This window comes from Aethalodelphis obliquidens, unplaced genomic scaffold, assembly GCF_003676395.1.
Source record: "Aethalodelphis obliquidens isolate GAN/ISIS:26980383/991018 unplaced genomic scaffold, ASM367639v1 scaffold8, whole genome shotgun sequence".
NCBI lineage: Eukaryota > Metazoa > Chordata > Mammalia > Artiodactyla > Delphinidae > Aethalodelphis > Aethalodelphis obliquidens.
Window position 1 is genome coordinate 2788705 of NW_020837952.1, and position 25855 is coordinate 2814559.

A 25855-nucleotide genomic window follows, 5' to 3' on the forward strand; every position below is an offset into this window, starting at 1 on the left:
GTTGCCTTGTTCCCTGGCTATGTTTCATCATGTTACTCTCCTGCTTAAAGCCCTTCAAAGGCTTTCTCTCTCATTTATAATGAAATCCCTAAACCTTTGCATGGTCTCCAGGACCCTGCAGGATCTGGGCCCCTGCTGCCTCCCCTACCTCATCTCACCCCACTGGCCGCACTGGCTTTCAGCTGTGCTCCCTCCCAGACGTGTCCCCCTCAAGGTCTTCTCAGGGGATGTGCTTAGCACTACTGCAGGCCCACTGCCCCTGCCCCCAGCTTCTGTGTCGTTTTCAAAATATTTAAATGTATTCATTTTTTTCTTAAGGTCTCAGCTTAAATGTCACCCACTTCCTCAGAACAGCCTTACCCAGCTAGCTGCCCAGAAACTGCCTGCAGGTTTGCGCTGAGCAACGTGCCTGCTGACGTCTGTCAGAGCCCTCTCAGCCCCTGGACAACTTCTGTGCAGCCCTTATCAAACTTGTATTTAAGTCATTCATTATATGATTGTCATTATAAGGATATCTCTGTGCTGGAAAACTCATGACCATGACTATAAATTTTGGGACCAAGTCCATCCTCTTCTGTTCTGTACCTCTAAAGTAGTGCTTTGCAGGTAGCAAGTTCTTAGTTTTTGTTGGTTGAATCAGTGTTTCACCCTCTTTCTAATAGCTCTTTCTCTATAATACATAAATTTGTCCATCTTCAAGAGAAAGAAAAGAAGACTCATTCTCCTTGACTCTGTAGCCTTCTGTAGATACTGCCCCATATCTTGTTCACTTTATAACAAAACATATTGAAAGAAAAAAATCTGTTACTCTCATATTACCACTTATCTACGCTTTAGTACTGTAAATAATCTGTCTTCTTCCTCAAGTTCCTTTAACACTGTTCTTAACTGGGCCACTGGTGATCTAGCTGCCAAATCTAGCTGGTGCTTTTCGATTCTGATTTTACATTTGTGACAGTGTACATTATTCATCATCTCCTTCTCGCTTTCCCTCTCCCTCTTCTCTCCTCCGTCCCCCTGTGCCCTCCTGGTCTCCCTGCTGTGTCCTAGTATCATCTCTTTTAACTCTGCCCATTCTTTAAATGTTAGTTTTCTCTAGGATTTCTTTTCTGGCCTTCTCTTTTCACACTGTACTCCCTCTGATGATATCATTCACACCCAAGCTTTCAGCTCCCACCTTCTACAGTGATGGAGAGAATGTATATATCTTACCCAGAGCTCATCTGTCCTATTGCCTACTGGATACCTTCCCTTGGTGTTTTTTTTGTTTTTTTTTTTTTGCGGTACGCGGGCCTCTCACTGTTGTGGCCTCTCCCGTTGCGGAGCACAGGCTCCGGACGTGCAGGCTCAGCGGCCATGGCTCACGGGCCCAGCTGCTCCATGGCATGTGGGATCTTCCCGGACCGGGGCACAAACCCGTGTCCCCTGCATCGGCAGGCGGACTCTCAACCACTGCGTCACCAGGGAAGCCCCTTCCCTTGGTTTTTGCCTTGTCACACATAGCAGTGCCAGGCAAGTGGCATTCATCAAACATTGACCAAAAGCAGCCTTAGAGCTCATTTGATCCTTATTTCTACATATATGGAAACCGAGGCCCAGAGAAGTATAGTGGCTTGCAGGATCAGAGACCTAGTTTGGAGCAAAACAGAGAAGAAAACATAAGTCTTCTGACACCTGGAATCTGAGATCAAACAAGTTGCTTATTTTGTGATCCACATACTACAACAGTGGTGGTATTCTCCCTACTTATATTTTTCCCTGAGCATCTTTGGTTTCCAGAGCAGTGAACTGGCTACCAACAAAATTCTTCCTGTGTTTAAAATTTTTCACTTTATTTCTGTACTTGAGAGAGGACATACTTAGATTTTCGATTCATTGTTAATTTCATCTGCACCATTGACAAAGATTGCCTGGCACCATGCACTGTTCAATTCAGATTCGATGAATGGTATAGATGTCATTACATATTGCCTAGTTTAAAACAATTATTCTGATCGATGCTAGAATAAAGGCAGAGTAATTGCATATACCTAGCTGTCCTTGTAAGAAATGGTTTTCTAATTTTCTGAGGAAAATTAAAGATAAAAATCAGGGGAAAAAAGAAGCTGAAAAGAAAATTACCTTTTTTTTCTTTTTCTTTTTCTTTTTTTCCCATTCCCCACCCACTCGAGGCATTTGCAGTTTTAGCCCTAAATTAAAACTACAACATCCATAGTCAGATGCATGTAATTCTGTTTTGTACATAATGGCACTGTTTTATTTACAGACATTTATATATATTTATTTGAACTAATCTGCTCGTTCCTGGTTTAGATATTTGTTCTTCCTCTTTGATATGTTTTCCTTCTTTTAGACTCTTAGCACCCAAAGTCACTAACTTCACTGGCTCCTACTGCTAAGGATCTAGAACTGTGCCATGATGTGTCTTTAGAGACAATGCACTCTCTCCTCTTTTAAATTTTTTTTTTTTTTTTTAAAGAGAACCTACCAACCCAGAATTTTCTAAATAACCCTTTTAAGGATAAAGTTAATATTAGGACTTAAGGGTGGGACTGGGGCTGGGGTGGTGTCAAATACAACTAGTCGAGTGTGTGCTACGTGCCAGGAACTTTTGTATGTGTTCTCTCATTCAAGACTCATCATAAGCCCTCAAGGTAGGAGTTATTCCAATTTCGCCTATTATGAAACTGAGGCAGAGTTGTTCAGTAACTTGTCCAGGAGCCAGTAAATGGCAGATTGAGGGTCCAAACCCAGGTCCAGGTCTGCCTGATGCTAAACCCTGTGCTTCTTCTACTGGCTGAACCATCTCAGAGATTCCTCCTGTCCTGGTTAAACATTCAGGTCATTTGTATAGCAGATCTCTTATTTGCAGACATAGTTTTTCTAATGGACACATGAACATACCTTTTGCATTAGATGAATTAGTTTAGCCAGCTGCCTGATGATGTAGTAGCCTTAGAGTTTGGTTTCTCCGTGTGTTTCAAGTGTTTTTACTCTGTCGCTTTTTATTCGTTTGAACTTGCTTGGTGCCTTAGGTGAAATACCATCTGTAAGAATTCATATATATTTGACCTAGAAAACAGAACGGTGCAACCAGAGCAATTCTGTGATTTGAGTTTTGGGAGAAAGCAGTCTGGGCTTACTCTCAAGTTCTTGATGTGGGAAATGTCTAGTTATTGTCCTAAATGAGGTGAGGGGACATCTACAGAGAATGGAAATTTGAATGTCTTGAAGTTAAATTTTCTTGAAAATCTTTTGTAAGATTAACAAAGTTAAAAGAAGAGAAGACCGTAGCTTTTATAGGCTGCCAGTTGAATACTTTAGAATCACTGATTTTTTCCAAAAGAAAAATTAGATAAAGTAAAAATTCTCATCTTTCAGCAGATTGAAGTATTTTAACAGAGGTTTACTTCTGCTAGACTATGAAAATATTGTATCTTTTCACCCTCCTTTCAACATAAGATTAGTCCTATCTATGTGCAGAAAGAAACTTCAGAGAGTTTTAAAAGTAATTCAAGGTTTCACATTCTTTGGAGTCCTCTTAGCCCCTTTTAGTTCAGATAAGGGAAGAAAACTAGGAAAAGACAAAGGCCAAAATGCCTCTATATCTGGCTTAAGGGGTAAGGCCATTGTTTTCGGTGATGATGAGCCTTTATTTTGTATGTTTGTGAACCTTTATATATCACCTCTGGAAGGAGGATATTTGGAGGATCCGTGGCTGGTACATGTAATTCATTGAATGGAATTGTCACTGTAAGGAGAACATGGTAAAATTTAACGATCGATAATTTTCTTTGTCTTCTGGCCCATGTCTCCTGGATATGATCCAAATCCTCTGCCCTTTTCAGTTTTGCTAAGACTGACCCCATTCACATTCTCAGCTATATTTTGCCTCTTTCTCTCTATGTGTGTATTTATATTCCTAACATACGAATAGCCATAAATCCCAGTCCGACTCCCCATCTCCAGTCATAGCCAACATGTCCCACCTTCCCGGTCTAACGTTTACATGTAGAGGATAGAATAGGATTTAGATACAGGTATAGATTTAAAGGGGATGACTCTAGAACTTTTTCTTCTCAGTCTCTCATTTCTTTCCCTCCTAATTACTCCTTAACAAAACAGAGAGGCCACATTCTCCCTTAGCTGAGTATTTAGTAATGATGTGTAATCACTTCTTGCTGACTGTTTTTTTAATGCACTTGGACATTTTCTACAGTTGGCTGTCTCATTTAAAAAATAGCTAAAAGAGACAATTCACCCAGAGCCCTGTTGCAGGCAGGGTGGTAGTGGTGGTGCCGCTGGTGTTTAATGCCTTCTTGAAAGTCATCTATATTTTGGGGTGAGTCATAAAAATTGTTTGTCCCATGCTGTTCATTTTATGAACAATAGGTTAGTTTTATACTTTTATTGTGTCTGATTTGGGGGCCACTTACAAATGAACAATGGACAAAGAACAATAAGACCAAAGACCCAGATTCTAGTCTAGCCGTGTATCCTTAAAAAAGATATTTATCTCTTCATGTCTCAGTTTCTTGTTCGGTCATAAAGGTCATGCCTTTTCTGTATATTGAAGAGGAGTTTTTGGCAGATTAAATGAATTGTCAGAATATTTTGAAAATCTAGAATGGTGGCTGCATTATATAGAGGCATTTAAGGAAGGGGGAAGTAAATTGATGACCCATGAGATTATATAAGCCCTAAACTTCAAGCCTCTGAGGATCCCATGTTGATGCTCCCCTTTGGCTGGACCTGCAGGAGCAGCGGTAGGGCCAGTGTCCTGCCCTGTTTGCGGGAGACTGAATTTACAGCTCTCATATCCGCCTGTTGCTCCAAGCATGCCACTCTCTTTCACAGCTGAGGGTTTGAGAAATAGTGTCTTCACCCTCAGTGTCTCTCTGTCCGAAGTCATCCTTCAAGACCCCACCCAAGAGCAACTTCTGTGAAGTCTTCCCAATGTTTCTGAAGCTGAATTTGGAGCTTCTCTCTGAAAATGAATGTAGTGTAGTGTTTAAGAGGAGGCGCCCTGGAGCCAGGTCTGCCTGGGTTCAGTCCTTGACCATAGCACTTACTAGGTATGACTGCGGGCAAGTTGCTTAAACTTCCTGTGCCTCACTCTCCTCATCCTATAACATGGGAATGATGATAATATCACCTGATAAGACTGCTGTGAGGCTCTTCAACGGAGACTGATACGTAGTAAGCCCTTGATAAGTGTTGTTGTTGTTTACTTATTTATTCTTATTGAATATTATAATTATCTTTTATCACCGTTACTTCCTTCATACTTACATAAGACTTTGTACATAATCTCTAATGTAGCACTTGTCACTTTTATTGTAGTTATTTTTTTAGACCTGAAACTTCTTGAAGACATGGATACTATTTTATTCATCTTTGCTTAACACTCTGTGTGTCATCCATTCAGTGCTCAAAAATGTTTTTTTGTGGCATCTTCCAAATCCCCCCAGCCGTTGCCCCCTCTGACTGAATAGGTGTGACTTTGAGGCAGAGCTGCCGTGGCACATACCTTTTTATCTCCTTCGGAGCAGAAAGAGTTTACGGCTAGAGCTGTAATCCTTGCTCTCAACAAGCTGTAATCCTTGTCCAACACCACCATACTTCCATCCGACTTGGTGACCCTCCAGAATTTCCCAGACCCTGTGTTCATTTAGCACCTAATTGCTCAGGGTGCTGCACAAGGTCATCTGTGAGAATTACTTAACATTGCCCTACTTCTCTCTGGGAGATGAGAGTCATAAAGGAACTACCAAACACGGCCATACCCATGCAGCAGAGGAGAACTAGTAAAGCAATAAGTGACTGCGCCATTAGGAGTTCATGTCATAGCTCTGATAGTAGAAAGGCCAGACCCAGACCAATGTCACCACTCTGTAGAGCTTGCTTTCGGTACCCAAGTAGAGAGCACGACACTCACTTCTGGGCCCCATGCTGCAGTTGGTGTGCACCTGTCCATGGCGCTTCATTGTGGAGTATTAGTGATGCTGTGTGCCTTGTCTCCTCTCTCTGAACATAGTTGCCTGCCCTTGCCCCACCCAGCCAGTAGGGTAGGCCTTCAGTAAATGTTTATGGCTATTGGAACTTTTGATATCCCAGAGCCCACACTAAGTACTTTTATTTTTATATTTTTAATTTTTAAAATTTATTTATTTTATTTATTTATTTTTGGCTATGTTGGGTCTTTGTTGCTGCGTGCAGGCTTTCTTTACTTGCGGCGAGTGGGGGCTACTCTTTGTTGTGGTGTGTGGGCTTCTCATTGCGGTGGCTTCTCTTGTGGCAGAGCACGGGCTCTAGGCACACGGGCTTCAGTAGTTGCAGCACGCAGGCTCAGTAGTTGTGGCACACGGGCTTAGTTGCTCCGCAGCATGTGGGATCTTCCCGGGCCAGGGCTTGAACCCATGTCCCCTGCATTGGGAGGTGGATTCTTAATCACTGTGCCACCAGGGACGTCCCCACACTAAGTACTTTTAATCACAAATAAAAACTTTGCAACGTAGATATTATTGTTCCCCATTTTGCAGACATGGAAACCGAGACGTATCAAGAGGTTAAGTGAAACTTGTCTAGAGGCAGATAGCCAGGAAGTGATAAGGCTGTGCTCCAGGTGCAGCTGTGTCTAGCTCTTAGGTTCTGAACCACAGCATGGTGCCGCTCCTCCAGTGTAAACATACACTCCCCGAACTGCTAACTGACTTGTGGGACTATTCCTCCTATCATCGCTGACCTTTAAGAGGCTGGGTTGGCTGGCAGGCTCGCACCCACCTCCTCCCAGGCGCTCTGTCATTCTGCTGGGAGATGAGTTGCGGACTGCCTGAGCCAAGCCACTTTCATTGATCCCAGGTGGTGAGGAGAGAAGTTGGGAACACGCTTCCTTTCTGTTCTGCCCCACGCACCCATCTCTCCATCGGTCTGGTGTGGCTCTTCAAGACTGTGGTGGTGCTGAAGCATCTAGACAGTCTTGGGTCACGTGGGTCTCTGACTGCTCAGGGCTGGTCTCTTGGGTCCCTGTCTCATCAGGCCAGGAGCCTTCACACCTGCTGGGTGCTGCAGACCTCTGGAAGTGGCTACTCTTCTGAGTGTTCACTAAGTGGGTGAAGAAATACGTTACCCTAGTGGGAGGGGAAGGCTAATCCTCCCTGTATTTGTTTACTTCTCAAAAAACTTGAACAACAGGTTTAACTTAGCTCTGTGCCATTTTAATGCAAATTTTATACAGGTATAGTTACGGCACTCCTTTTTGTTTTATATGCCAGCTGGCAAAAAATCTGTTGTGAGTAAGAATGCCTGTGGTGTGACTTAGTATCTGTGAGCTCCCGAGGCTCCGTGCTCTCCCTGGAGGCCATGTCGCCGAGACAACCTTCTCACGCACCCTTCTCACATTAAGTCAGCAGAACTGTCCAGCACACTCCAGACAGGATTCTTCAGTGCAGCGATTTGATTTTGAGACTCACTGGAAGGAACTTGTTAGAAACACAGGTATCTGGATCTTAATCCAAGCTTAGTGGATCAGCATCTTCATGGGAGGGGCCTGGGAATTTGTATTTTTACAAATTCCTCGGGTGATTCTTAAAAATTGGGCAAGTTTAGAAAGCATTGCTTTAGTGCAGCAAAAAGCATTTTTTTAGTGCAAAAAAAGCATTGCTTTAGTGCTTAGCTACAGGTGGTAAGAGTGATAAGAGCACAGACTGTAGGAGGCAATGACAGAAATGTGGATAACAAATTCAGTTACGTGGGATAACTGAATTCCTTCTGTCTGGTCTTGCTCTCTGACTAAGGGATACCTCGCTATCTGGTGGGAGTTCCTTCCGATTTTAGTGCCCAGTGATGTATGTACTATTCCTCTCTTGCTTTTCTGGCCACCTTCGAGGTCTAGCTGTCGAATTTCAGTAAACTTTTGGTTCACTAAATTTCTCTCCCTGGGCGTTTCAGCTCCTGCTAATGTAAAGACCCATTCCCCACTCATTCTCCCATTTCCAGTTTTCCACCCAAGCACATGTGTCTCGTTGATTTATTGTCCTTTCACTGCGTTCATTTTACCAATTCATTCAGTCACTCATTCAATAAGTGTCTATTGTGCCGGGCTGCAGGCGGGCTACAGAGATAAACAAGACACAGGCCCTGCCCTCAAGTGCACAGTCTAGTAGGGACATAGATGTGTAAACCAATAATTAAAATACCAGTGATGTGCTGAGTGCTATCACAGAAGTGTGTGCAGAGTTGTAGGGGCACCAGGAGGAAGTGACTAACAATTGGTGGCAAGTGTCACAGAGGAGGTGACTTTTGAGCAGGGTCTTGTACTCAGAGAAAAGGGAGGGGGCATTTGTAAGTTATATCACCATAGTCCTCACTTCTCTTTGCAGTGCATCTTCTCCTAGGGCTCTTCACTGTCTTTGCTTGTTTATGGAACAAATGGAGCTAATTGGCATGGCTGAATCAGACTCTCCTTATTGACCTTTTTCAAAACCCGAGATGGTTGGTTGTTGAGTAATGTCCATGATACCAAGTCTAGCAGTTTGTCCCACGATCATTTACCGACAGTGAATGGTTGATACTCTAAACACTGAAGAAAGCTTTTAAAGGCCTTTCACTTTATCAGATGTGTTCTGAGCCAGCAGAAGTGGTCTTTGTGCTTTTCAGGGAGTGGCATGTGTGCGCGCGTGTGTGTGCGCACGCGTGTGTGCGTGTGTGTGTGTGTATGTGTGTGTGTGTGTGTGTGCGTGGTGGAGGTAGGGGAGCTTGTGAGTGGGGAATGGGACAGGAGAATGCTTGTTTCTTTTGCAATAAAAGACATGATTTCCTGTTTCTCAGGAATGTTTCCTTGGTAGGCTCCCACATCTCTATTAGTTTTGTGTGTTATTAGAGATTACCTAAACTCTGCAGTTTGCTGATTTGACAAGGCTTGGTTTTGATTTCCAAAAATGCACTGTGGGTTTTTCTTACTTCACTAGGAAAACAGAGATGAAGGGCCATTGTGATTAAATTTGTACAGTCTAGTAAGTAGTCATGATTGCAGTTTTAAAATGTTTGTTTCTTGAAATAATGGATGCTCATTGTAGAAAACTTATGAAATACAGGCAAGCAAAATTGCAAAGAAGCTAAAACCAATCCATAATCCTGCAGGCCATAACTAACCACTCAATATTTTGGTGTATAAAAATCCAGAATTTTTTCTGTGCATATACATGTATGTATAAAAATGTTGTTATTCCAGAAATTGAATATACTGTGTAAACTGTTTAGTATCTTGCCTTTTTTCCTGTTATATAATTTGACCATCTTATTATGTTAACAAATATATATCTACAGAACTATTCATTCTTAATGAAAAAAACTTGTCAAGATTATACAAGTCGTTCAGGCTTTTTTTTTTTTTAAATCAAACTCTGTTAAAGTATATAAAACAAATGAAAATCCCCCATAATCTCATTCCCCCAAGGATAAACATTTAATATATGTATATATATATAGCCTTCTAGACTATTTTCTTTATATATGCAAACATTTCTATTACCTTTTTTTTTTACAAAATTAGTTCCTATTATACCTAGTGTTCTGCAACTTGCCTTTTACCCTTAATATATTTTATTTTAAAAAAGTTTTTTAATATTTTTATTTAGTTAGTTATTTCGTTGTGCCAGGTCTCAAGTTTTGGCTTGCCGGTTCCCCAGTTGCGGCACATGGGCTCCTTAAGGTGGGCTCCTTAGTTGCGGCAGGGGGGCTCCCTAGTTGCGGCTCGTCGGCTCCTTAGTTGTGGCATGTGAACTCTTAGCCACAGCGTACATGCGGGATCCAGTTCCCTGACCAGGGATCGAACCTGGGCCCCTGGCATTGGGAGTGTGGAGTCTCAACCACTGCGCCACCAGGGAAGTCCCCCCTTAATATATTTTAGAGAGCTTCCTGTGCCAGTACATTTGGAATACCTGCATAATATTATGTGGATCAGGGTTTCTTGTCCTCAACACTGCTGACATTTTAGACTGGTTAATTCTTTGTCGTGGGCCTGTCCTGTGCATTGCAGGATGCTTAGCAGCATCCTGGCCTCTATCTTTTAGATGCTAGTAGCATCCCTTCCTCTAGTTGTGACAAAAATGTCTCCAGACGTTGTCAGTTGTCCCCTGGGGGGCAAAGTCATTCCTAGTTGAAAGCCACTGATACAGATGGTCTATAATGTAAGCATCTAGAGACCTTCCAGTTTTTCCATGACAAAGAATGGGTCAGGGAATATTCCTATACTGATTTTTGTGCACCTCTGTGAATTTTATCGTGCAGTTGGTGAATCAGAATTTTGATAGAAATTGCCAAATTATTCCAGAGATTGTATCGATTTATTTTTCAACTATATCCTGATGGTTCCAAATGAATATCTCCTTCTGAAGTTCTAGATTCATGTAGCCAACTGTTGATTGGACATCTCCTCCTGTGTGTCTCATAGCCCTTTCCTAAGCTCAACTCTCATCTTCTTCAACCCACCAAACATGCACTTCTTGCTGTATTTCTCTGTCAGAGAATATCATGACCATCTGCCTGGTTGCTCAAGCCAAAAACCTTCTCCATCCTATACTGAACCAGTCATCAAATCCTATCTAGTCTTCCTCCCTAATGTCTCTCTTAATCCATTCACTTCTTTTCATCCCTTCTACCTCTATCTTTAATTTAAGCTACTAGCCCAGATCACTGTAGTAGCAATGGGGCAAGAACTAGCCTCTCTGGCTTTTACCCTTGGTTCCACGCTCCTCAGGAAGAGTAAACTTGCTGCACTCTGTGATATGCAAGTGTTACTCCCCTGCTTAAGCCTTTCAGTGAGCCCTGCTGCCTCTCCGCCATCTGCTCCATCAGTCAGATGCTGAGGCCAACACATCTAACGTTCATCACCCATGATTTCAAATCTCTGTATCCATCAGAATAGGCTTTTTTCTCCCCACCACATATATTTATTCACCAGATATATTTATTCCCCCAGCTTTGAATTACTCACTGTCCCTTAAATGTCCCTTTGTTCTCCTGCTGCATTTCCTGGTCCTTTTAACCATGCTCTCTGCCCATCCATTTTCTGCCCTTTCTTTAGGACCAAGCATATTTCTTGAACTCTTCAGCCACAGAGTTTCTCCTCTATTAATCAGTTTTATCCTTATTGCATTTATTGTATATGTACTTTTTCATTTAACCTTGTGAAAAAGACATACATGAATCGAAATAATACAAACCAGTGAACCAAGTGGAGAGGATATGGGAATTCCAGCTCCAAGTTCCAGCACAGATACTAGGGTGCAAAAGTGCATTTCAAAAATCCCATCCCAGTGCGTGAACCTTGACTTCTCCCCTTAACTGGACTTTTGATTTTTATGTGGTTCTGTAGAGCAATGTAATTGAATACCTCCCAAGTCAGTTGCATTCATTTGGTCAAACTAAAACCTTGGAGAGAAGTTCATTTGTCTGCCAGCCTTGCCACGTTCCATTTCGGTATATCTTAAATACCACGGAAACAGGGGTGCCCTAGGAACTTGGGAATCTCTGACATGGAATGCAGCATACTGCTCTGCTAGATTGGTGTAGGGACAAACCCTGCAATTTTCTACAAGAAGTCAGCTCCAATCCTGTGGGAAATCACACATAGCAAAATCCTTGGCAAAGAACTATACATTTTTTTCCTACTCTCTATGTAGTAATTCTGTAACACTCTGTAATTAATTTTATTTCTACAGTGAACAACCACAGAGTAAGAATAATGCATAACCTAAGTTTCTGTTCTTGCTATTTTAGGGGACATCACACAGAAGGGATATGAAAAGAAAAGGTCAAAACTCCTGTCTCCTTACATCCCGCAGACACAAGGTAGGCAATGAGAAGTGGTTTAAACCTTTTCAGTAAGAATGCTGTCTTACAGGAGACCTGTCTTTTTTGTTGGTTCCTGTTTTTTCCCTCCCTCACCAGGGAAGAGAAAAAACAGAAGGAAGGAAAGGAGGAAATGAATCTTAATTGAGCATCTGCTGTGTGGTAGGCACTTTTAAAATACCCAACGTCATCAAATCATTTATACAGAACTTGAGTGGTAGTGTGTCTATGCGTAGCTGACATGATTCAATGGCAGAAAATTCCAGGTTATGGAAAAACTGCATCTTTTAAATGCCTGAGCATGAACTGTAATGGAGAGGAGCAAGTGGGGCAAAGATAAGAAGGAGGGACAGATTTAGTTTGCAAAGCAACCCAAGGATTGCAGTCCCTGAGCATTTGGGGGTAAGAACCCTAAATAAACTTTTAAACTATTTCACAGCCTGACTTATTCCTTCTGCAAAGAGACTGGCGTGTTCTTTATATATCAGAAAGTTCTGAGTCACTTCTGTGCTTAATTCCAGGCGGGTTGCTGGAACCTTTGCCTCTAGGCAAGGCTGTCTGTTTCTAAGTCATCATATTTTTAAAGTTACTCAGCCTCCAGGATTTCCTTTGATAGCCTGTTTCTATTTAATCACTTTTACTATAAAAAGTTTTTTCTTTATTTCTAACTTCCCCCCTGCAGTCAGTTAGAGTCTATTTCCACAAGACTGTGTTTTGTGGAACTAATAATTGCTTTTATTTCTGGATTATAATCCTTTGAGGACTTTGGATCCCCCATGGTTCTAATATCAAGCCTTGCACAAGGTTTATAGTCTGTAAATATTTGTTGAATGGATAATGGAATAAATAAATGAGCAATGGTGGTATACCAATCGATTTCACTGAAGTCCTTGTTTTACTTCCTGCATTATTCTTGGAAATTCCTCCCTGCAAAAACTAGTAGGTCAATTCAGTGATAGCCAGTTTAAAATATCTTAATGAACAGATGGATGTAGAAATGAGTTGAGAGAAAAGAGGTGGAAATCAGGCCAGTGACAGCTAATGAAAAGCCAGCTTTTGCTGAGCAAGGCATGACAGAAAAGGGGAGTCCTCTGATTGGCTGCTTAATTATGGATCTGGTCCATGCCTCTGTAGGCCCAGAGATTTACTGTAGTCACTTTGTGCAAAAGCAATCAGATCCTGAGAAAATAACTCAGTAAGGAATGTAACTATAAAAAGGACCATGATCTGTCTCATATCTGTTGTCAGGCTACAAAGAAACCAAATCATGCTCAAAAACCAGTTTATCAATTTACTATGAGAAACACTGAGACACATTCAAGTCTGTGTGGTCAGCACATTCTTGCCCCACGGGCAGGCCTATGAGAGGAGCTTGATCACACACAGAAGGTTGCTTAGTGAGAATGGATATGACGAAGCAGACATTTAGTTACAGCAGGCCAAGAGAATGTGACATAGCATCTCGCAGTAGGGATGGTCTTGCATGTGACCTCATGGGGGAAATAGAAGCCATTTGATGGCATCTCCTTCCTGCTATTAGACTTCAAACTCACCACATCAGTGCCCATCATGTTTATCACCTCCTCCCTTCTGCTTGAAGAGGTGATCTGTCCCTCCTAGCCAAGGGCAGTCCTTTCACCTGGGCTTTTGATCCCATCTCCTCCTCCCTTTTCAGAAACCTTTTACTATCGTCCCGTGACACCAAGGACAGGGCAGTGGGAGTGGGCCGCCCCAGTGCAGGCAGTGAGGGGTGCAGCATCTATAGAAATTTTAAAAGCAGTAATAAAACCAACAAAAAGTTGGTCGGCTTTTTCTTATCACCATGGATGGCAATTCTAAATGCTGTAAGTAGTAAAGTCTCCTCCCGCTGAGTCAGACAGCTGCACTGCCCCCTCGGTGTGCCACTGCAGTCAGCTCCCTGTCTCTCTTGTACTGTCACTCTCTCCCTCTCAACCAGATTATTCCCCCAGAAGTTCATCATACTCATTACTGTTCTTTTTAAAAAAAATCCTCCCTTGGGAATTCCCTAGTGATCCAGTGGTTAGGACTCGGCGCTGTCACTGCTGGGGCCCAGGTTCGATCCCTGGTCGGGGAACTAAGATCCTGCAAGCTGTGTGGCATGGCCAAAAAAAAATCCTCCCTTGTCGACCACTTCCATCTCTACCCTGTCTGTCTCCCCTTTATGATCAGACTGCTGAGAACTGTCTATATTTACTATCCCTGTTTTCTCAACACCTTCTCACTTCTCAGCCCATTCCAGTCCCTTCTGAAGCTGCCATAAGTGATATCTCAGTACTATTTGCCACTCTGCCTCTTGAGACACTCTCCTCATTTTCTTACTCCTCTCTTCATGTTGCTCCTAGTCATCTTTGCAGGCTCCTTCTCCTGTGTTAAATGTTGGAATTCCCAAGGCAAGACCTCAAGCCCTCCTGACATCTCACTCTATGTCAGTGGTTCTCACATTTTAGCCTACATCAGAATCACTGGAGGACTTGTTCATATACAGATTGCAGGACCCTGTTCTCAGGGTTTCTGATTCAGTAGGTCCAGGTTGGGGTTCGAGAATTTGCATTTCTGTCAGGTTCCCAGGTGGTGGTTGCTGGTATGGAGAACCAATGCCCTGTCTCCCTAGAGCTTTTCAAGGGAGACTTTTCTTAGTGGTAAAAAGTCTCTCAATTTGTGTTTGTCACTTTCTTTTCCCACCTTTGTTCTTGAATCTATTCATGTCTTTCCCAGAAATGGATTGTTTGTAGGGCTGGGTTATATTGTATGGATTCTGTAGCAAAAGAAGAGATTACACCTTAACATTTTTACCCCGTATGTCTTTGTAGATTTTGAAGAAGGCATTTAGTTTGATTTTTTTTTAATGGCATTGGATCTAATGCAGATTTTAAACTTACTGAATTGTATTAATGCTTTATATAGGATTAAATGAAATGAAAGTCATTTTAACACTTTTAGTAGGAGTTTCCTACTTACTTCTAGAGGGATTCAACCTCTTTCAAACTATTTCTGTTACCTTGTTAGATTTCATTTCCTCCAGTTGTGAGGTGTGCTTCATTGTGAGGGCGGCTCCTTGAGTGTAGTATATAAAAGTAACATTCTCCACCAGTCTCTCTCGAAAGAAAAAAGTAATACTGCTTGCAGCATTGTACTGCTAGAACAATTACATGCACATGCTTATCTAAAAATTTAGTGAGTGATTTTCCATACAGAATTGACTTGGAGTGACCTTAGGTTGCATATTTATGTATATTTTAGATTTCTTTTCTCAAATGTTACATAAATCTTTAAAATAGGACCTTCAGAAAAAAATTAACAATGTAACAGGGAAAATGGGGAAATATGGAAGAGAACACATGGTTGAAGAAAATACTTAGTGGAAATTGAGTAAGGACAATTTGGGGTAATAATAAACATAGCTTTGTTCACTAACATCACAGGGGTTAGATTCTAAACTTACTGTATGACAAAAATCTGATGTCTCAAAATTACCCTTGGAAATCACTTTAACCTGTCAACATTGGAGCTGGTTGTTGTTTCTTTAGTTTCTACAAAACCCAAACTTTATCTGGTATTTAAGGGCATGCCGTATAAAATTCATATCTTGATAAAGGTTAAAACCATACTCAGGGCCGCAAGATGCTCTCACTATGAGAGGCAAGGGAGAAATGAGGATGTGGCAGGTTCATATCTCCTCGTTCTGAGCCATATGCTCTTTGAAAGGAATGACCCATAGAACATCTTTCAGTGGCTTGGAAGCTACGAGAGCCTGGATATAAAGCTTCCCACACACCTCAGTTATTAGCAGCTTTGCAAGGAGAAGAGGCCAGAAATGAACTCTCTTTTGTCAAGGCCCAAAGAATTGATTATTCAAACCACATACACTCTTAACTCCTCTGTAAATTAGTAGCTCTTGGCCACACTTGGATTTAGAAGAAAATGGAAGGTTTTGTGCAGGGAGGCAACTTCCTGTAGTCTGATCCTTAAGATGTTTTGCATACAAGTAACTGATTAATTCCAAATAGTTTTAATAGAAAAGAGTTTATTCTAATGATACCTGGGTTGCTGACAGAACCTCACGTCAGCACGTATTTACTGTGTGCTTTCTGTGCTCCAAGTACTGTTAAGACATCAGGAGGCAGCCGGCATTGGACAAGACTGCCTGGGACCCCCTGGCTTGCTCCCTCAGTCTGCTAGGGGTTTGCTCAGCTACCACTAACACTAAGAAGGCTTCCTTGACCAGCTTTATCACAGTCCCCACTGCCATGATCTGCGCTGCATTTATAAAAAGCTCTCTCTGACTGTCCCATAGATTATGGTTTGTTCGTGTGTCTTATTCCCCTACTGGACTCTTAAAGTCTTTATAATCAGGAACATTCTTTTTTTTTTATTATTTCTTCATGTCCCCAGTTTCTAGCATTAGTACCTGGCACATAGTAGAATTCTATAAATGTTTGTGGAACTAAACAGAAGGAACATTTCGAATTTAGAAATATTTCCTTTCGTAAACATCTGTGAAGATGGAAGTGTCAGATAATGAAAAAAGCAGATGACTCTACAGATTGGAGAGTGATTGGTCCTGGCAACTTGTCTCTACCTTCAATAGATCTTTTAATTTAGATCTTCTAAATCTCAAGAGACTGTGCGCACATATTGATTCTCATCAATATTATATTACAACATTATATCAATATTAGCATTCCTCTTTACTTAATTTTTATTTTTAAATGAGATTACGGAATCTATTTTACAGAGTCAAATGCTACTACGAGGTTTGTAACAACAACAAAAATAAGCAGTGTCCTCTTCTTCCCCAGAGACAGCTTCTTTCAACTGTTTTAACTGTTTCTTCTGGCATTTACCTCTGTAGGTAAAAGATTAGAATTTTTCTCTCTTACACATTCTTCCCCCAACCACCTGGACACCACACACTCCCCTTCCCTTTACCCCTTCCTTCACATCTCCCATCTCATACTCATTGTGGGCTGTCTGTTCAATGTACTACTTTTGTTGTTGCTAAGTCAGCATTCAGTGTTTGCATTATTTTGATTAGGTAAATATTATTCACAGCTAAGTCACTTGGTTTACTAGGATTACATTTCCTTTCTTTCTCTCTCTCTTTTTTTTTTTTTACAGTTAATCCATTGTTTTATTATTATTATTATGTTTATAGAGACAACTCTTGATGCTGTCTCTTCCTGAACTGATTGTTTCTTTGTCCTGCTACAGACCTTTATTATCATTCTAGTGGTGTTTTAGGAAGGAGTGGGGATAGATAGATGTGTTATTCTGCCATGTTTAATCGGGATTCTTTATCCTAACGTTTCTATTTAAGGATTGTTCAAAACTTGTACCAAGATCATTTCTATCAATCTAAAAGATCTCAAAGACGTCAGTACCTTATTTGCTGGTTGTTCACCAACAAGCTGATCAAATGGTCTCTACCACAGCCTGATTAAAGTGTTGAAACTGGGGGGCCTCCCTCCTTTGGGTGGTTCTGAGAATGAGCCCTGCCTCAGCTCTGTTTTGCAACTCTCCGCTATTTAAAACTGCCCTTGAAGTTCAACGGTGGCATCTTCTCTTGGACCCACATCCTTCGCTTTAGGATATTACTGCAGCTTCTGTTTTTCATGGCATTGATGTACACATTCCATTCTGTCTTTGTGTATTTGAGATCATCTGTGACCTTTGTGTATTTGTTTTTCTTCCTTCATCCATTGACTTTGTCCTACTGTCTTTCACTTCATTTAATTGTGTTTGTCTTCTGCTTCAGAATAGGATCTCGCCTTTTATATATTCCTTCCTGGGCTAGGTTCCCACATTATTTTTCCCCTGGGCCCTTACCTGCTGCCCTTTTAGGGGTAAGACATGTCAGTTTATGATTACGCTTACGTGTTGGCATTTTCTAGCTTGTCTTGGTAAGAAGTGCTGGTGGCCCAAAGGTTCTTTCCAAACTTGGATTCCTTTTGTGGTTGCTGCCTATTTTGCTGCAGGGTATTTGCTCACCAGTGTTCCAGTGTATGTACATACGCTGTACTTGCCAGTTGTTCCCCACCCCTTTCGTCCCAGGTCTTCTGAGTTCAGTCCTGCCTTTGAGATTGTGCAAATGTGTATATAACCGAGTGAAAATGAAAGAAAAGAAAGCCTTGTAAGTTTTATCCTCTCTCTCTAAAGACTCTGGTAACTCCTCTCAAGGATAGTCTGTGATCCTGTTATTCTTACAGACCTCATGTAATTGTATGAAAATTGTGAGAGGCACAAATTTTTGCATAAAATATTTGCGGCTTAGAGATACACAAATAAGCAGCCTTCTCAGATTAACAGTTAACCATATCCTTTAAGTTGGTATCTCTTCATTTTTGTCTTTGTTTTTCCCAGCCACCCACTCCCATTGGTGGAAGTGAGGAGACAGAAAAGATCTTAATTTCTTTATTTTAACTAAAATTTTGGGTGCCTGCAGTGTAATACCCAGAGCTAATTACTGCAGGAGATAAAAGATGAATTAAGACCAGCCTCTGACCTCAAGTTTATTTATACTATAAAATAGGAAAGATAGGTGCACAAATGAGAATCATAAAAGATAGAGTGAAATAGGGGCTTCCCTGGTGGCGCAGCGGTTGAGAGTCCGCCTGCCGATGCAGGGGACGCGGGTTCGTGCCCCGGTCCGGGAAGATCCCACATGCCGCGGAGCGGCTGGGCCCGTGGGCCATGGCCGCTGAGCCTGCGCGTCCGGAGCCTGTGCTCCACAACGGGAGAGGCCACAACAGTGAGAGGCCCGCGTACCGCAAAAAAAAAAAAAAAAAAGGTAGAGTGAAATAAGCACTGTAAGAAAGTTCTAAACAAAATATTACGGAAATTCAAAGGGATGTGAACCTAAAACTAGCTACTGAAATCAAGAACAGCATTTTGGAATGCTGTAGAACATTCCCAACCATATAAATGTTAAGTAGACAGAGTGCCTCTTTGTGTGCTGGGGGTGGGATTGATTGTATTTTCTCTATCACGTTTTGATTTTAAAGTTCCTTCCCAAGTGAGGATCACAGAATAATGGAAAGAACATGGAATTTTTTATTCCAGTCCCAGTTCTGCCCTTTCATTAGCTAGGTTTGGACACTTGTATAGTTGCTGTGAACTGGAGCACGCATTGCAATCTTATCGGTACCCACATGCCTCATTGGAAGGAAGTCCGCTGTCTTTTGGGGCTCCTCTTTCCTCTTGAATTGTGCAAGAACCCCCTGGGATATAGGTAGTACAGGAGGAGAGGTGGTCAGTGTAGCTTCCACACCCAAATGGGAAGAACCCCATTGTCTGCTGCTGCTCCTCAGTGCCTCGTGGGGCGCTACTGAAAACCGATCCTCACCTTGTGACCAGCAATGCTGTCCCACTGCTAACCCTGGGTCCTGCATCAGTCACTCTGAGGAAGGAGCCCACTGTGCTCGGCTCAGCCAAGGTACCCCACTTGGATTCTCAGGGCAAAGCTCTAAGTATTGTGTTCTTTTAGTCCACGCACAGCCATTTTCCTGATGCCAAGTGGCCCAGGAAGCTTCAGGTTTACCCTAGGCAGATGGCCCCTTTCCAGACTGTGAATGTGGACTCTTTCTTTCCTCCCTTCCCCCAGGCAGCGAGGCAGGTTAATCACCCATCCTTCTGAGGAAAACTCTCCTCAGTGAGCTCCCAGGGAAGAGTCTCTGAGTGATTCAAGGTACCTTCACCCAGGGTGGAGCGTGGAGTTGGGAGTGGAAGCTCTGTTTATAATGATTCAAGGTGATTATGGACACACTCTCACTGTAGAAAAACAAATTTAATCTGGTATAGGTGTCCTGCCTCCTTTATGGTATCTGTCAGATGGTGTTATGAGTTTAAAGAGCCTGTATTATCACTGATAACTGTATTATCATTGTTATTCTGTCATTCCCTTTCTAAAGCCCTTTAAAGGCCGCTCGATGGGTTAGGAAAAGTGACCTGACCCTGCTTTTCTTCTATGGCCTCATTTTGTCTCACTCCACCTCTTTCACTGTGCTTCAGCCCCACCAGTCTTTCTTAGACTTGTCAAGGCTTTTCTCCCTCACGGGACTTATACAAATACCTCGTTGCTGTGTAAAGTAGCCCTCCCCACACCCCTACCCCCACGCTGAAGCCCGCATCAGCCTATCCTTTTAACAGGCTCTTCCTGAAACTCTAGTACAAATTAAATTCCTCATTACGTGGGCTCAGAGATCTTTGTCTTTTTCCTTCTCAGCGCCGATCACGTTGTAAAAGATACACCTGACTGGGTGATCACTTATTTAATATATTTCTTCTCTGACACCAGCCCCAAGACCAGTGACCATGTCTGCTTAAAAAGCTGAAGCATTATGTTCGCTGGTTCTCAGAGCACATCCTCCTTCCCTCTGTTACTCTTACAGGTGAAAATTCCTGTTTAATCATTGGCAGAGTTGAAAGATAAGAAGCCAAGGTTGGCTTTCCTCCATGTTTCTGATTTGGAGATTTTGCATGGTTTTATACTAAAGATCAGCTTCTTTTCCAGGTTATCGTTGTTATTATGTTCAAACAGTAGAATCATGCAAGACTGTGATGTCTCTTTCTGCCAGAGAACCATAAATTGTGTACATGCTGACCATTGAGAAAGGAGGCTTTGTGTTGTAGAAGAAATGAAAATTTGTCTAAACTTATTGTTAATAAACATTGTAACATCATCACTATTTAAACATAATGGTGACCCCTAGTGGATATTCTGTATAACAGACTGAAAGATCCAGGAACTCCCAAACTGAAGTGGTCACTGTGTGTCGTGATCAGCGAGTAATTTTTTTCTTTGAATCTCAAGTATGTTTCACAATAGAATTTAGAAGTTTGGAAGAAGGCTTGATTTATGAGGTTCACAGCTCTCCTTATAGCTGTCTCCTTACCTAACCTATATTTAAGGTCTTTTAAAATTACTTTGATTTTATACAGAGCTCTTTCAGTAAACAAAGTGGTAAAGAAATGGTAAAGTTCTCCAGAGTACCTCATCCCTACCTCATCCCAACTACTTAGGGGATTTTATATCCCCTCCAATCCATGTAATTGTATGTGAATAGTTTTTACGTGCACAATTGTAATTATATACATAATATTTTGTGTTCTTTTATTACTGGAGACCTTTTCATGTGTCTGCATAGTCAACAGTTTTTCACTTTTCGTGGCGTATAATATGTATCTCCTCATGTTGATACATAAGTTAATTCTGTCTTTGCTTTTAGCTTCTTACTGTGGTAATGAAACTGTGCACATCTTATTCAAAATGTAGAAATCTCTACTTTTGGGCCCCAGGTAGTTCCTGAGATCTGGTTGGAGTGTGAAACCATGGCCAGGGAGCGATTCATCTTTAAGCAGCAACTTGCCTGCCCAGCTGACATTGGACATGCTGTTAAATAATGCCCTGCTGGGCCCCTATGTCCTCAGACCTCTTCCTCCTCTTTCAGGAGACCTGAGGTCCATGTTTCCTGCTTCCTTCTGTGATGAATTGGTGCCCTGGCAAGTAAGCATTCCAAGATTTTTTTAATCCAACCAGGACATAGTTTCCTCCTTCTCACCTCCATATATGCATTGAATTACCAGTTGCTTTGGGGGAAAGAAAAAGAAGACAATTGATTTTAGAAGATTGGAAAATCCTGCTCACAATGTCATAATTTCTCTAGGAAACTGAAAACTGGGCATTATTTTAACTTATTTTGGTAAGAATCTGCTCTCTGTGGTATGGCCTTCAAATTAAGAAAATCCAATATCATTTTTATTTTCTTCTTTATACTTAACTGTTACCTTGATGTTCTATAATGAACATATATTATTTTTATATCCTGAAAAAGAGAACTTCTCTAAATTATGGAAACCTAGTAAAGCTGTGGAATAATATACAAAACATCCAATCTCATCACCTAGAAATGATGGCTATTAACGGTTTACTGTATTTGCTTTCCATTTTTTTAATGCACATATAAAATATATCTGTAAGTCTTGTGTTTTAAAAAATGAAACTCCAATACATGGAAATTAAAATTTATAAAATAAAATTCGTAATAAATTGGAGAGTGATTATTAACAATCAAACAGATTAGCTACAGAGTTTCATCATTAAGCTTCCCTGTTATTCTTTCTTTCTTCCTTTCTCCCTTCCTTTCTCCCTTCCTTCCTAATATTTATATATTGATTGATTGATTGATTGATTGATTTTTGGCTGCTTTGGTTCTTCATTACTGTGCATGGCTTTCTCTAGTTGCAACGAGTGGGGGCTACTCTTCATTGCAGTGCGTGAGATTCTCATTGAGGTGGCTTCTCTTGTTGCGGAGCACGGGCTCTAGGTGTGCAGGCTCAGTAGTTGTGGCACACGGGCTTAGTTGCTCTGCGGCATGTGGGATCTTCCTGGACCACGGCTCGAACCTGTGTCCCCTGCATTGGCAGGTGGGTTCTTAATCACTGCGCCACCAGGGAAGCGCCCTCTTTATTTATTTTTGGCTGCTTTGGGTCTTCGTTGCTGCATGTAGGCCTTCTCTAGTTGCAGCGAGCAGGGACTACTCTTCGTTGCTGTGTGCATGCTTCTCATTGTGGTGGCGTCCCTTGTTGCAGAGCACAGGCTCCAGGGTGCGCGGACTTCAGTAGTTGAGGCGCACGGGCTCAGTTGTTGTGGCTAGCGGGCTGTAGAGCGCAGGCTCAGTAGTTGTGGCGCACGGGCTTAGTTGCTCTGCGGCATGTGGGATCTTCCCGGACCAGGGCTCGAACCATGTCCCTTGCATTGGCAGGCGGATTCTTAGCCTCTATGCCACCAGGGAAGTCTTCCCTATTATACTTAAAGTATATTCCTAGGATTCAGTTCCTAGGAATTCATTTTATTCTTTTTTTGTTTCTTTTACGTCACCTCTCTTAAACCTGAACAAGTATATTAAACATCTGAACCAAGCTTGTTCTGTCAGAAATCCATGTTTTTGTGGCATTGTGCTTTGGGCACCCGAGGAATGCTCACTGAACAAACTTGTCAGCCACTTACTGAAACTGCAGGTTGACCTTTTGGTTTCATTTCTGGCAAGCTACCTTGAAATGTCTGTCATGATTTTAGACCCAAAGAGACCTGGTCTGCTTGGATGACTAAATACCCGAGGGGGCCGAGAAAAACTTTGCAGAGCATCATACTAATGTTGCTTGGTGAATAGCGTGTTGTGAGGCTTTTTTTTTTGGTACCAGTTCAGTAGATCTCTTGGCTAAGTGTCATCTGACTCTCAATTCTCATCAGATGTCTGTATTTATGTTACATTTCCTTGTGGTTTGTTCTTTGATAACCTCTAGATAATCCTGAGTGGAAATGTTCGTTCTTTCTAATTCTTCCTCAAATTTATCAACTCCCAGTTCCCCTATCACCTCCCGATCATTTTTTGGTAAAATTTTTTATTTAGTCCACATTATCTTCTTTTTTCCTAATTAATTACATTGAAAAATACAAAATAAAAGCACAGTGAGGGAGGAATCAGAAAAAAATACATCAGACTTTTGTTTCCATCTGTTGTGAAATGAGAATCCATATTCCTTCTTTTTATCCTTTGGATTATTAACTATCTAATTTGAAAGCGCCATGTTTCTTAGCAGGGTAGTTTGGTTCATCCTAGCAAATCTGCTTACTTAATTAAAAAAAAAGAAATTAGTGACAGGTAATTCAATTTTATATTCACTATAACCCTCCAAAAAGGAATACAAAACCAGTGTTTTAAAATGGGTGCTTTATCTGTTTAAGTCAAACCATTTTCTCTGTGCATGTTTACAGACAGAGTAGTTCATGTGTGCTAATCTGATTTCCTTCCTGTATGTATCATCTGACCATACAAATAAAAATAGCCCCTTTCTATTTTTTGTTCTCTGTTTAAAGGTAATTGAAATATGTTTTAAATAATTTCTCTAGTGAATGGCTGAAAACTTTATTTGGAGGGGATTTCTGCGTTATCTTTCACATGAAGGGAAATGATTTAAAAAAATTAACTCCTGACTGTAAATCCTGAAGCATTTAGATGCTCCTAAACTAAATTATTAATTCTGATTGCTTTCCTCTTAAGAGCCTTGGGAGAATTTTCATAACCTTTTCAGGTCGAGAACCTGTGGAGTTAGACCTGGTTTGAATCCTGGCTCTGCCATCCTCTGGCTCTGTAACCCTAATCCATGTCTCTCTTTTCTTTTCCATAAAAAGTTGAGAGTGATAGTTCTGGCTTTGTAGGGTTGTTGTGAGGAATAAATAAGACAAAAATTCACAGTGCCTCGCACAAAGCAAACACTTAAATGTTAGCTTTTATTATGATGATTTTTTTAACATCTTTATTGGAGTATAATTGCTTTACAATGGTGTGTGTGGTTTTTTTTTTTTTTTTTTTTTTTGCGGTACGCGGGCCTCTCACTGTTGCGGCCTCTCCCGTTGCAGAGCACAGGCTCCGGACGCGCAGGCTCAGCGGCCATGGCTCACGGGCCCAGCCGCTCTGCGGCATGTGGGATCTTCCCGGACCAGGGCACGAACCTGTGTCCCCTGCATTGGCAGGCGGACTCTCAACCACTGCGCCACCAGGGAAGCCCTAAAATGGTGTGTTAGTTTCTGCTGTATAACAGTGAATCAGCTATACGTAAACATATATCCCCATATCTCCTCTCTCTTGCATCTCCCTCCCATCCTCCCTATCCCACACCTCTAGGTGGTCACAAAGCACCTACCTGATCTCCCAGCGCTATGTGGCTGCTTCCCACCAGCTATCTATTTTACATTTGGTAGTGTATATATGTCCATGCCACTCTCTCACTTTGTCCCAGCTTCCCCTTCCCTGTGTCCTCAACTCCATTCTCTACGTCTGCGTCTTTATTCCTGTCCTGCCCCTAGGTTCTTCAGAACCTTTTTTTTTTAGATTCAATATATATGTGTTAGCATACAGTATTTTTCTCTTTCTGACTTACTTCACTCTGTATGACAGTCTGTAGGTCCATGTACCTCACTACAAATAACTCAATTTCGTTTCTTTTTGAAGCTGAGTAACATGGCATTGTATATATGTACCACATATTCTTTATCCATTCATCTGTCGATGGACACTTAGGTTGCTTCCATGTCCTGGCTATTGAAAATAGAGCTGCAGTGAACATTGTGGTACATGACTCTTTTTGAATTATGGTTTTCTCAGGGTATATGCCCAGTAATGGGACTGCTGGGTCATATGGTAGTTCTGATTTTAGTTTTTTAAGGAAACTCCATACTGTTCTCCATAGTGGCTGTATCAATTTACATTCCCACCAACAGTACAAGAGGGTTCCCTTTTCTCCACACCCTCTCCAGCATTTATTGTTTGTAGATTTTTTGATGATGGCCATTCTGACTGCTGTGAGGTGATACCTCATTGTAGTTTTGATTTGCATTTCTCTAATGATTAGTGATATTGAGCATCCTTTCATGTGTTTGTTGGCAATCTGTATATCTTCTTTAGAGAAATGTCTATTTAGTTCTTCTGCCCATTTTTGGATTGAGTTGTTTGTTTTTTTGATATTGAGCTGCACGAACTGCTTGTAAATTTTGGAGATTAATTCTTTGTCAGTTGCTTCATTTGCAAATATTTCTCCCATTCCAAGGGTTGTCTATTCATCTTGTTTATGTTTTCCTTTGCTGCGCAAAAGCTTTGAAGTTTCATTAGGTCCCATTTGTTTATTTTTGTTTTTATTTCCATTTCTCTAGGAGGTGGGTCAAAAAGAATCTTGCTGTGATTTATGTCATAGAGTGTTCTGCCTATGTTTTCCTCTAAGAGTTTGATAGTATCTGGCCTTACATTTAGGTCTTTAATCCATTTTGAGTTTATCTTTGTGTATGGTGTTAGGGAGTGTTCTAATTTCATTGTTTCACATGTAGCTGTCCAATTTTCCCAGCACCACTTATTGAAGAGAATGTCTTTTCTCCACTGTATATTCTTGCCTCCTTTATCAAAACTAAGGTGACCATATGTGCGTGGGT

At 41.5% G+C, this 25855-nt stretch overlaps 1 protein-coding gene across 5 annotated transcripts in view; it reads left to right on the forward strand.

Annotated features, from left to right (window-relative positions):
* DIP2B (DIP2 acetate--CoA ligase B (putative)) overlaps window positions 1-25855 on the forward strand; it is a 236316-nt gene that overhangs the window by 107958 nt on the left and 102503 nt on the right. For 4 of the 5 annotated variants that reach the window (XM_027106260.1, XM_027106264.1, XM_027106261.1 and 1 more), the window contains exon 2: window positions 11782-11853. The exons of the other annotated variant lie outside the window; for it this stretch is intronic. In XM_027106260.1, the coding sequence (XP_026962061.1) occupies window positions 11782-11853 (72 nt within the window). The remainder of the gene's footprint in view (window positions 1-11781; window positions 11854-25855) is intronic. 5 annotated transcript variants of the gene reach the window in all.